This window comes from Sus scrofa, chromosome 3, assembly GCF_054392235.1.
Source record: "Sus scrofa isolate SSC_HxYL_T2T_F1_AM1 chromosome 3, Sscrofa_HxYL_maternal_Yorkshire_Landrace_v2.0, whole genome shotgun sequence".
Classification (NCBI taxonomy): domain Eukaryota; kingdom Metazoa; phylum Chordata; class Mammalia; order Artiodactyla; family Suidae; genus Sus; species Sus scrofa.
Genome location: NC_139385.1, coordinates 137,728,478 through 137,741,269, shown reverse-complemented (window position 1 = coordinate 137,741,269; position 12,792 = coordinate 137,728,478). Strand labels below are relative to the sequence as shown.

Genomic DNA, 12,792 nt, shown 5'->3' with positions numbered 1-12,792 from the left:
TGGAACACCGCAAAGTGAATCAGCAGCGGGCGTGGCACGCACAGGGCGAGGCTGACCTGCCTCCCGGGCAGGGGGCCCCTGGGCGGATCTGGAGAGGGATCGGGGCGGGGTGGGGGAATAGGGGAGGGGGGGACAGACGAGGGGGAGGGAAGAGCAGTGGACCCCCGCAGGACAGACGCGGGCCGGGGGGGGGCCCCAGACGGAGCGGGAGGGGCGAGCCGGGAGGGGCGGAGCGAGCCCGGGGTGGGGCGGGGCAAGGCGGGGGCGGGGCGGCCTGGGGGCGGGCCCGGGGCGGGGCGGGGCGGCCTGGGGGCGGGGGCGGGGCGGGGCGGGGCGGGGCGAAGAAGCGATGGGGGCGGAGGAGCGATCCCCGACAGGGCGGCCCGGGGCGGAGCAGGAGAAGGGGGTGCGGGGAACGCGGAAGGACCCGGCGAGCCCGGCGGCCGAGTGCTGAGCGGCTCCCCTTCGCGAGGCAGCGGGATCCGCCGAGCGCCCGAGTGCCCAGCCCCGCCGGCGCGATGGAGGCGCCGCTGCTGTGGTTCTGCAACTACAGCGCGCTGGGCGTGAGCGCTGCGCTCAAGCTGCCGCAGATCTCGTCGGTGCTGAGGGCGCAGAGCGCGAGGGGCATCAGCCTTCCGAGCCTCCTTCTGGAGCTGGCGGGGTAAGGCCAGGGGCGGCCTGGAGCCGTCGGCAGCCCGGGAGAACCGCGGCTTTAGTAAAGAAGGGGCGGGGAAAACGGGGCCGAAAGCGGCCGGCGGTGGGGAGTGGCGTTTGCCCGGGCCGCACACTTCCCCTCGAATTCGGTGCTTCCCCAAGCCTCTCGCGGTAACGAAGACGAAGCACGCCCATTTTACAGATGAGGAAACCCACGCTCCGCGAAATCATCACTCTGCCCTTTAGCGACCAAACCATCATTTGCACCTCAAGGCTCTCTCATCTGCATCCTCCCTAAGCCCGCCCCCCGCAAGCGCCCCCTTTCTCGAGCCTCGGTTTCCTCCCTTGTAAAATGAGGGGCTGGACTTTGAATTCTAAGGACCTCTGGCCTTTAACACTTGACCGGGGCGCGGGGCGGTCAGAGAACGGAGAGCTGTTTTGAAGGTAAGGAGCACTTGAACTGCACTTGGACATGAACTGGCCCCTGAAAGGTGACAGCGGAGAGTGCTTCAGGAGCAAGTTCATCCAGCAGAAATCCGGTGTGGGGAGTTCCCGTTGTGGCTCAGCTTGTTAGGAACCCGACGAATATCCATGAGGATGCGGGTTCCATCCCTGGCCTCCCTCAGTGGGTTAAGGAACCAGCGTTGCCAGTAGCTGCAGGGTAAGGTCACAGGTGCAGCTCTGATCTGGCTTCATGGTGGCTGTGGCGTGGGCTCCGCAGCTGCAGTTTCCATTCCATCCCTAGCCTGGGAACTTCCTTATGCTGCAGGTACAGCCTAGATAAATAAATAAATAAATACAGACCTGAAAGAGAAGAGTCGTTAACCTTGGTTGGAAGATATGAGTAGTGGAGCCCCTTGCCCAGTGAGGCCAGGTCCTCCCACCTCCTCCCCAGCCCTGGCCCAGGTATCATCCAGAGGCTCTGAACTCCCGTCCTCTGCGCAAATGCTAATCAGAGGGGCAGCTGGGCTGGTGGACTCCAGTTTCCTGGGCCAGATGGAAGCCAGGGGAGGGTTGGAGAAAAAGACCTTGGGGCAGAAGAGCCATGGGGTCCTGCCTGGCACAGCCCTCTCTGAGGGGCTGGTGGTGGGGTGCGTGAGCCCTCCGGGGTTTGAGCCTGGCCCTTTGCAAAGAGCAGCCTGCTGTCAGAGCCTCTCCGGTTCCCTGGGGAGAACAGACAGTTACCTGGAGGAGAGGTCGCTCGTCCTAAAGCAGGGGAGGCCTGACCCGCACCCATGGAGGGGACCCCCTGGGCATCCTCATTGAGGGAAGAGGTAGCCAGTGGGGAGAGGGGCCCTCCTGGCAGAGGGCGTGTGGGCAGAAGGCTGGAGGCTGGACTGGAAGCAGTGAGGCCAAAGAAAGAGGCTGAAGACATGATCTTAGGTAAGACGTGTGTGCAGACACAGGCGCGACGTGGGTACACTTTCATCCCCATTTCACAGGTCAGGAAACTGAGGCCCCAGAAGTTAGGTAAATATGGGGGGCTTGTGAGCCCAGCCCTCCAGCCCCAGAGCCTTTGCTCCACACTCGACAGGGGCAAGCCAGGCAGGGGGAGGGGACACACTGGCTGGGGTCACCGAGGGTGACCTCCTTGATAAGGGCATGGTCCTTACCAGGCCGGCCAGGGCGGCTTTGCTAACAACGCCTTCCTGGCGTAGGAAATGTGAGCCATTAAGTCCAGCTGGTCTGTGGAAGCGCTGACTCACCCTGGCAGAGTGTGGGGTCTGAGGGGTCCTTAGAGGCTGGGTGGTGGGATGAGATACGCTCTGAGGGGACACGGGGACATTCGGATTCTGAGGGCGCTGCCCAGTGAGGCTGGGAGCTGGGAGGCAGGAAGCTCGGGCCTTTACTTCCGAGAAGAGCGGGTTCTGGGGTCTTTACCCCACTCCCTCCAAGCTACAGCCTCTCCAGAGCTAGAATTTTCTTTTAATTTTTAGGGCCACACCTGCGGCATATGGAAGTTCCCAGGCTAGGGGTCGAATCAGAACTGCAGCTGCCCGCCTACACCACAGCCACAGCAATTTGGGTTCCAAGATGCATCTGCGACCTACGATGCAGCTCCCCGAGGCTCCAGATCCTTAATCCACTGAGTGGGGCCAGGGATTAAACCTTGGGATACTAGTTGGGTTTGTCTCCCCCACCTCTGCCAGTCTGGGCAGTCCTCTGGGAGGCCACTCGAATCATCTGGGTATGTCTTCTTGTTCTAAACATGGTCTCCCCAGTTCGCTGCTGGGCCCTGACATTCCCAGGCCCATATACACCCTGCACAGGACACCCCACCACCTCCCAGCCCCCCCGCCCATGGCTCTCAGCCCCTCAGATGTATTTCTTGGTCTCTGCAGCTTCCTGGGTGCAACTCTCTGAGGGAACTGCCCTGGACCCGGGAAGAGCCCAGCTCTAGAGACAGACAGGACTGGTTTCAGAAGCCCTGTCAACTTCTCATCCTGGTCAGTGGCTTGCCCTCTGTAAAATTCACCTGTAAGTGGCCGTCCTAAGCGACTTGGTAGACACCAATGCCCAGCCAGCGCTGGATGCTCCAAAAATCGTGGCATTGATTAAATTAATATTTCCTCCTTGTTTTTTTTTGTTTTTGGTCTTTTTAGGGCCGCACTTGCAGCATGTGGAGGTTCCCAGGCTAGGGATCTAATCAGAGCTGTAGCTGCCAGTCTACACCACAGCCACAGCAATGCTGAATCTGAGGCACATCTGTGGCCCACTCCATAGCTCATGGCAATGCCGGATCCTTCACCCACTGAGCAAGGCCAGGGATCGAACCTGCAACCTCATGGCTCCTAGTCGGATTCATTAACCACTGTGCCACGACGGGAACTCCATCATCCTTCTGGGTCTTCATCCCCCTCCTTGGCCCTGGCGGGCTCCCACCACCACCTCTAGGACTTTGCGGAGGAACCCGTGCTCCTGGGTGGCGGCCCAGCCTCCCTGCTCTGTGTCAGGTTCGGTCCGAGCTCACGTGTGTCCTCCCTCTCCCCAGGTTCCTGGTCTTTCTCCGGTACCAGAGTTACTACGAGTACCCGCTGCTGACTTACCTGGAGTACCCCATCCTCTTGACACAAGGTAACCGAGCCCCTGTGCCCGGCCTCAGCCCCCCGGGGCCCCTCCTCGCTCTCACTCGGAGCCTTTCCTTTTCAGATCTCGTCCTCCTGCTGTGCATCTTCCACTTCAGCGGGCATGTGGAGCGGGCTGCGTTCTACATCGCCCTGTATCCTTTCAGTGGCGAGAGTTGGAGATGAGACTGGAGGCGTTATTTGCCAGTAGGATGTGTCATTATGCAGGCTCCTTTTGCTTAAACTCAAAAATATCCCCAATGCAGGAGTCTGTGGGAGCAAATATAACAGCCCAGAGATGCCCTAGATCAGTCCCTGCTCCAGGGCCTCCCCTCTGAGACCAGGGTGTCCTCCGGTACCCCGACCCCCCAGGACCTCCGTGCAGAGCCACACAAGCACCCCTGCTAAGGGGGACATTGCCCAGCGACATTTTTTATTTGTTCCATCTGGCCACCCTATACACACGTCCTCTCTGGAATCTCAGCTGCTGTGCCTACTGGTCAAGTTTGATAAAGTGTGTATTTGGAATGAACGGAAGCAGGTGCAGGGGTACAAAGTTGGGCAACATTCGTTTAGCGTTTGAATTAGAGAGTGAGAACCAAGATTCGGTCCACCTAGATTCAGGCTGCCTTTCTGGTGTCCACCAGTAGGTAGCTCTTCCGACTTTGAGCACAGGGCACTGTCTATTTCAATCTCTTCATCTAATGTTATTGGAGTTCCCGTTGCGGCACAGCTGAAACGAATCCGACTAGGAACCATGAGGTTGTGGGTTCGAGCCCTGGCCTCGCTCAGTGGGTTAAGGATCCGGCATTGCCATGAGCTGTGGGGTAGGTCGCAGATGCGGCTGGGATTCGGCGTTGCCGTGGCTGTGGCGTGAGCTTCGGTGTAGGTCACAGAGGATTGGATCCCCCGTTGCAGTGACTGTGGTGTAGGCCAGCAGCTGTAGCTCTGATTGGACCCCTAGCCTGGGACCCTCCATGTGCCGCAAGGTACGGCCCTAAAAAAAGCCAATAATAATAATAATGTTATTATCCCAGCAACCTGTTGGGTCCCTATGATGAGCCACACAGGGATGAGGAGGTGGATAGGGCAAGGAATGTTAAGTCCATTTTGCAGATAAGCAAACTGAGGCCGAGAGACAGAAAATGACTTGCCCAAGGCCATTGGCAAGTCCCCTCCCTGGCCTGCCCACGGCCTCCCTGTGCTGGCTTCTGCTTCTCTAGCTGGGCTCTCTTCCTGCAGCACCACTGGGCTTGATGACAAGCAGATGGCCTTCCTCCCATTGCGCAGCACTGCTCACCCCAGCGGTGTCATTTGTACACTGGAGTCAGTGGGAAAGGGGGAGAGCAGTAAACCGTTTCACGTGACACCCCTTTTGCGGAACACGTCTGCCTTATCATTTGAAGCTCAGTGCCTAATGTTGATATTAAGTTGGAGAGGCCTGCAGGGTCAAGAATTACATGAGCAGTTAGGGAGTTCCCGCTGTGGCACGGTGGGTTAAGTTCCCTTTGTGGCTCAGCGGTGAACAAAGCTGATTAGGATCTGTGAGGATGCGGGTTGGATCCCTGGCCTTGCTCAGTCGGTTAAGGATCTGGCATTGCCGTGAGCTGTGGTGTAGGTTGCAGACGTGGCTCCGATCCAGCGTTGCTGTGGCTGTGGAGTAGGCTGGCAGCTGTGGCTCCAATTGGACCCCTGGCCTGGGAACCTCCATTTGCCCCAAGTGCTGCCCTAAACTACCAAAAAAAAAAAAAAAAAGAGAATCTATCTGCCGCGGCTCAGGTTACTTCAGAGGTGTAGGTTGGATCCCCAGCCCAATACAGTGGGTTAAAGAAGCCGGCATTAAAAATAAAAATAAAAAGGAATCCAGCATTGTTGCAGCTGCAGCGTAGGTGGCAGCTGTAGCTTGGATTCAGTCCCTGGCCAGGGAACTTCCATGTACCATGGGTGTGGCCAGAAAAAGAAAAACATGGGCACTTAGAATCATTGGGAACGTTCCCAGTCTGTGAACACAGGGGTTCTTTGTCATTTTCTCCCATAATCTGCTTCAGTGCTTTTGCGCTCCTCGCAGGTGTTCGCTGGAACCGTTTTGGTCTTTTCCAAATGGGACACGTTCAAGCAGAGCCGTTCCCAATTCCACACTTGGTTTCTGCGTGCAACCTCGGGGGTCTTGGTTTATTTCCACGTGCTCGGGGTTGGGAGGGTGGGGGAGCTGCCGCTGAGCCACTGTGGTCTCCCTTAGCCCGGGACAAGCTTTGTGTCTGCTTGGTTCGTCCTCAGCCTGCGGAAGTGGATCATGGATCTGGCCATGGTGAGTAAGGCGCCCTTGGAAGAGCCTGCACACAGCAATCCCTTCTCTCTCCTCTGCCCGCCACCTGCGCTGCAAAGAACTTGAAAGATGAGGTGTTCTTCAACCTGCTTGTTTTTCAACTGCACCAAAGGTTAATGGGATGAAAGCACAGGGCTATTGGCAATATTCAAAGACATGAGTCTCACTTAAATATATGGCAGATTTGTTTCAAGTATTGTTGGAGTCGAATTGATTCACAAGGTTGTATCCTTTCTGCTGTACAACAAAGCGGTTCCCTTAGACCTGGACACGCCTCCTTTCTCTTTCAGAGGCTTTTCCTGCCTAGATGATGGCAGAATATTGGGTAGAGTTCTCTGCGCTCTGCAGCAGGTGCATGGCAGATTTTACTTCCTTTTTGGAGACCCTAGAGAGTGGGATTGAAGCGGTAGTGACGAGTAGAATGAAGAACTGGGCATAAACTGAAGAGTTTCAGATTATTATCGGGTAATTGTGTGCTGGCCACATGCTCATTATTTTAACTCTGCCCCCGCCCCCCTACCTAAAAACTTTTTTTTTTCTTCCTGGGCAAGGGGTAAGCTCTATGCTTTTTTTTTTTCCTTCCTTGGTTAAGGGCCAAAGATTCCTCTCTGCGAGCATAGGATTCTGGTAGTGGGTCAGGAAGCAGATCTTCTCTCCAAGGTGACTGATGTAAATTCCACCCACTGGGAAAGGAGGGAGCAGAAGGAATTGGTGGGCACTGCCTGCCGCACACAGACGCCTGACTTTCACCCCATTCTCCATCCGACACTTGTTACGGGAAAACCTAGTAACCTGCCGTGGGATGGGCTCTCAGAGGCAGCCTCCCCCCTCTGTCTGTGCAGGTCACCCCAGTTGCACACGAGCCTCTTTCCTCACGGGTCCTCCCCCTTGGACCCCATCCTCGGAGCCATCTGCTCCCCGCGGGGCGTATCTTGGGGTCTGACTCCGGGGCCCTGCCATCACCGTCTCTGTAATTCTTCCTGCCCAGGTCCCGCCTCTTCTCCGCCCACGTTTCCCACGTTCGCTTTTATCGTGGCACTTGTCAGATGGCGTTGCTGTCACGGATTTAGTCACTCAGCTAGGACTGAGCGAATGCCAGCCACGTGGCGCTCCCCTTCGTGGAGCTTTCCTTCTGGGGAGACAGAGATGGCCAAGGGCAACAGCCACTTTCACTCGCGCTAAAGCCAGCGGCGTTCTCATTCCGCGTCCTTGGAGCATCTGCTGCTACAGACCAGGACTCCTCCTGGAATCACTTTGTTCATGTGGCTTCCAGGGCACCTTGGCTCTGGTGTCTCTTCCACCTGCTGCTGCCCAGTGCCTCTGCCGGCTCCTCCTCATCCCCCTGCTTCTTTTTTGTTTCCTCAAAATATTATTTATTTTTTCAGTTACATATATTCTTTTTCATATGCGCTTCCATTACGGCGTTTCATAGGATATTGAAGAGTTCCCTGTGCTATCCGGGAGGTCCTTGTTGTCTACTTTATAAACAATAGTTTGCATCTGCTAATCCCAGCTTCCCGTCTTCCCCTCCCCCGCCCCCTCCCCTTGACAAGGCTGTTCTCTGTCTGTGAGTCCGTTTTTGTTTCATAGGTATGTTGACTTGTGTCGTATTTTAGATTCCACATATAAGTGACATCGCATGGTATTTGTCTTTCTCTTTCTGACTTTCTTAACTTAGTAGGAGAATCTCTAGGTAGGTCCATCCATGTTGCTGCAAATGGCATTATTTCATTCTTTTCTGTGGCTGAGTAATGTCCCATTGTATGTCTGTACCACGTCTTCTTGATCCACTCCTCTGTCGATGGACGTTTTGGTTGTTTCCACGGCTTGGCTGTTGTGAACAGCCCTGCTCTGAACATAGGGGTGCATGTATTTTTCCAAGTTACAGTTTTGTCTGGATAGATGCCCAGGGGTGGGATTGCTAGATCACATGGCAACTCTATTTTTAGTTTTTTGAGGAACCTCCGTACTGTTCTCCACAACGGCGTCCCTGCTTCTTTAAGGAGAGGTCCAGGCCCCAGCTCACTGCGTGCGCCCAATCCCCAGAGCTCCCGAGCAGGACTCATGAGCCTCTCTGACATCACCTGGCAGCACAGAGCTTCCAGGCTCCTGTGCGTCCCATCAGCTTTACCTTCCAAATACGCCCAGGATCTGAACACCTCGCACGCCCTCTGTTTCAGCCTCCCTGGGCCAAATCTGGATGTTTGAGCCACCAGCAAACTGGTTTCCTACCCTCCACCTGGTCTCCCTTTGGTGTCTGCTCAACCTGGCAGCCGACGAGGGTGTTTCAGCTGATGTAGAGCCTGGGCCTGGCAGGCTGGGCCCCTCCCCGGTGGAGGGTGCTGTATACTCACCTTTGTCAGGGAGCAGAGGGCCTGAGCCTCCCCAGGGGGGCTCATTAGAACAGCCAGAAATTCCAAGCTGATGCGCCTCGGCTTGCTAACTTGAGTTTCCGAGTCTGTGAGTTCAAAGCAGCGTGGTGTCCCCCAGGCTCTGAAGACACCCTAGTAATTTGTGCATCTCTCTAGTTGTTATTAGCAGCTGGGGATGGAGAAGCCTTGGTGGCCATGCGGATTCTTACTCTTAGTTTCACATTAGCTGCAGCGCCTTAGTTACTCACTGAGCAGTGGACTGGGCGGGTTATGTGCAAATCCTACACTGTCGCATCCATTCTTTATCACTAAGCTTGAGTTCTGTCCTTGCACAAGTGGGTTATTCCTTGACATGAACATTTGGCTTCAGAAGTACTTTCAGTATCTGGTGCTCTTTTGCTTTGGAAACTAAGGGACTCCTAACTTTCTCTTGCTTTATCTGCAAACAGAACTTCTGTACATTCATCAGCGCAGCCAGTAAGTTTGCGCAGCTCCAGTACCTATGGAAGACCAGGGACTCGGGAGCCGTGAGTGCCCTGACGTGGAGCCTCGCTTCGTACAGCTGCGCAGGTTAGAGCAAGAAACTTAACTGTGTCCTTTGTCGGTGGAGTGCATTAGCTTGGTGTCCAAGTGCTTCGATCCTTTGCAAGTAGCTATTCAGATAGAACCGCCTAGCACATCCATATTTATAAAGTTGACTTAATGCACACCGCTCTCCATTTTCTGCAAGATCTGTATTCCAGTTGCTTAAGAAAATAAAAGTGAAAGCATGCTTTTCTCCAAAAATCTGGCCTAATATTAACAGTCCTCTCTTGTTTGAAAAGCATCCAGTGGTTGATTACAATGAGTTCACTAACTTGTTTGAAACATATGAATGTTTATGATGTCACCGACTAAAAAGATGAGAGTCATACACTGGCTTTCGGAACTCAATATAATTTGCAGCAGGGGAGTTTTTCTGGAGCCTTGGTGTTTGGTCTCAACTTTAGAGTCTCTGTTGCTCATTTGGTCTCTTGTAGGAATTAGCTACAATGAGCATATGCTCTGTTTAAGTAGGAATATTTCAAAATTCAGAGCTACCACATTTATTCAATTTACTAGTTTTAGATAACTGAATTATATGTCATGTTTCTTCTCTATCTTAAAGGACCGCTTTCTTCACCCAGGGTTCTCTTCTGCCCAAGTCTCTCAAGAACTGTTAGCTCTTGAAAGTTAGCTCTCTACATTTTAAATTCCTGTATTTAAAATGGAACGACAGGAAGTTTGTGTCAGGCCGCATTGGAAATGAATCGGACTAGGAACCATAAGGCTGCAGGTTCCATCCCTGGCCTCGCTCAGTGGGTTGAGGATCCAGCGTTGCCGTGAGCCGTGCTGTAGGTCGCAGACGAGGCTGGGACCCCGCGTGGCTGTGGCTGCGGTGTAGGCCGGCAGCTGTAGCTCCGACTGGACCCCTAGCCTGGGAACCTCCCTATGCTGCAGGTGCGGCCCTAAAAAAGCAAAAAATAAAAATAAAAAATAAAAAATAAACAAATGGAAAGATCGCTAAATAGCGAAATGTCATTTGACATTTACTGCTGAAAATTTTCTTTTACAGTAAGAATAATAACGACGCTAATGACCACCAATGATCTTACAAGTAAGCAAAATCTTTTTCTGCCATGTCCTTCTTGAACTTCCTCTTTGCCTTGTTCATTTGTCAGTTGTCTTAGGGTTTAACAGAGCCAGCACCCATACATGCCTGGCCTTCGTCAGTCACGATGCATAGTATAAAGCATCTGCTTACAGTACCTGGGATGCACTGTGCACAAGCTAATAGATTCCTGTCTTCGTGGAGCTTCCATTGCAGCAGTGGAAATGAATAACGAAACCATCACACCATTAACGACTGAGAAATACTGTGAGGTGTATTTGGAAAGAGCAGCGCAAGATGAGCACCTACCAGGGCAGCCTGTCATGCTTGGAGGGAGCTGGGAAGAGTGGGGTCTAGGGGAGGAAGAGACTGTTACAGGGACGGGAGCAGCATGTATGGAGGTGACGAGCAAAGAGGATGCATGAGAGACCATCAGTAGGGCTGATGCAAGGGGGCCGAGTCCAATGAGAGGGAAGGAGGTGGCAGAGGCCAAGCGGTCCCGAGCCTCCGAGAACTGCCCACAAGCAGCAGGAAGGGGGGTGACCTAATCATTTGCCCCCATGTACTTGTTCTGTTCATTTTTAAAGAGACGCTATCACGGAGGAGAAAACAAAACATACGTGGGTTAATCTAGAAAGCATTTCCTAGGTCCTTAAACTGAGTTTTCAACTTCCAAGTCAAGCACATACATTCCTGGGAAATGATTAAGTCGGATGGTGTCACCTGTTCTATGAAGACTAGAAATACGTCCCCGATGTGTAGACCTTTCGCATAAGCTAGTTATCATTTGAGAAATGTTGCTGCAGGACGGCAAGATGCGTTTGCTAATCCTCTCCTGGAGGTTTTATCTTTGGCTCAAATCCTTTGCATCAGCTCTGAGAGAAGGATTGAACGTGTTCTGACCCAAGTATAAACTTAGGTCAAGCAGGGAAGGGAGAAGGGAGGCCGGAGTCTTCCCCGCGGGACTTGAAAGAATTCTCGGCTTGGAAATAAGAGTCAAATCGTAATTAAACAGCCAGATGCACCTACATACTAACAATGACGTTTAAAAGGTTGCGCGTATTCTAGTTTTGATTTGTTTTGTATCTAAGGGTCTTCCTGAAAGTGATCTGAGAAGAACCTTTTGAAAACAGTTTACTGATCGAGCCACTAAGGTTACTTTTTTTTTTTCCTAACAAAAAGCCACACTTTCATGGTTTCCACAATATAAAATATGCTTTGATGCTTGGGCCAGTTTTTCCGAATCATCTTGACCGAGTGCATTGTTTGTTCCACCTTCGTGGGACGTGGAACGTTCTAAAACACCACCCGCCACCCTTAAGACGTAAAACATGAGTTAAAGGGGTTTAAAAAAGTTACCGTATCTGCCAGCCAGAGTCAGATTCCTCCAAAGGAAGCAATTAAGATGATAAATTATTATTCATGAAGTCAGGCCAAGTGGCCAAAGGTAGTCATGACAGGAAGATCCCTTTTCCAGAAGTATTTGGAACCACAGTTGTTCAAAAAGTTCATGATCCATAGGGGGCTGGGTGTGACGCTTTACTTAAGCTTCTGCTTAAAGAAGGTGGTGATTTTATGTGAAGAGTATTTTTTAATACCTGCTTTTTCTTTCTGATTGATTTCAGTTCTTACGCGTTTTGTGGTCACGCTGGCTTTAAATATATGGGTAACAGCTACAATCCTTCGCTACCGGAAGACTGCTGTCAAGGCTGAGTGATGGACACGGAATAGTCCTACAGAGTGGATTTTGAATAACTGAACCAAAGGCAAAAAGCTCATTGCTAAACCAGGTCTTTTATAAATTCAGCCAGCCGTGCCAAAGGTATTTTAGACTTGAAAGAGCCCACTTACACCCTTGTCTAAACATGTCAATTTTTAACCCCCCCGCCACCTCAGTAGGTTAAAGTAGGCTCAGAGTATCTGCAGTTTTGAGAAGGCTGGTGGTAGCTGGTCTTGCAGGAGCCCCATTTCGAGGCGACAGCTTTGACCCTTATCACTCAAGTCACAGTTCTCTCCAAAAAACTACATACATCTACTTTGCAGCATTCGGAATCTTGTAGGAAATAAACCCCCTCCACAACCCAAATGAGCATGAATAGGAGTTTGCTCAGTGTGGGATTGTGATAAGTGACCAGGGTTTGCTTCCCGGGACTAATGTTTAACTGCCCTATAGATGTAACAGGACGGCCTTGTTGGATGTTACTGCATGATAGCTCCTTAAGCTATAGCAAGGACGTCAAGACCAGCAAAAATGTAACTGGCTTGAGTTCATGTACCAAAGCACGTCTTCAACTTCACACTGTGCCTTTAAATGATGCCTAACAAAAGGTGCCTGCAGTCTCTGCTTGTGATGAGGTGACCCCACTATACTGACGCCAGCACCAGGTTTATGCTGCCGTTTTTAAAAGGACCACACCTACACAGTTACTGTTATTAGAATTTGGCACAAAATACAGCTGGCCTCCACCAGGCTTTGCCTATTGAAAATATATGCAGTAAAGGGTATTGCTGAGTTCTGACAAGTTCGTATGGATTTTATTCTCATTATAGTATCACAGTCTAAACATGATAAAATTATTGTAAGATTTCTTACATTTTTCCTGTAAAAAAGCTTATAAACCCTAACACTGAAAACTCTGGTTCCCCTAATAATTGAATGGCATTATTTTATTATATGCAGTAAGTGGTTTATTAGAAAATATTTTAGTTTCTTGTGTACAATAAACTATCATATTTTGAACTCTG

The 12,792-nt window shown here is 52.0% G+C and overlaps 1 protein-coding gene across 3 annotated transcripts; it reads left to right on the top strand.

Moving 5' to 3' along the window:
- Window positions 1-413: 413 nt before the first annotated feature.
- SLC66A3 (solute carrier family 66 member 3) lies at window positions 414-12,792 on the top strand. Of its 3 annotated transcripts, XR_298268.4 has the most exons (8): window positions 414-661; window positions 3,647-3,729; window positions 3,805-3,874; window positions 5,970-6,027; window positions 8,867-8,987; window positions 10,012-10,053; window positions 11,139-11,201; window positions 11,673-12,792. XR_298268.4 is itself a non-coding variant. In XM_003125380.7 (7 exons), the coding sequence occupies exons 1-7, from the start codon at window positions 519-521 to the stop codon at window positions 11,762-11,764; spliced, it is 609 nt and encodes a 202-aa protein (XP_003125428.1). In that variant the 5' UTR covers window positions 414-518; the 3' UTR covers window positions 11,765-12,792. The 3 variants fall into 3 exon arrangements, 1 of the variants encoding a protein (XP_003125428.1); XR_014842556.1 differs by lacking the exon at window positions 11,673-12,792 and having other exon boundaries at window positions 10,012-10,482; window positions 10,921-11,201; XM_003125380.7 differs by lacking the exon at window positions 11,139-11,201.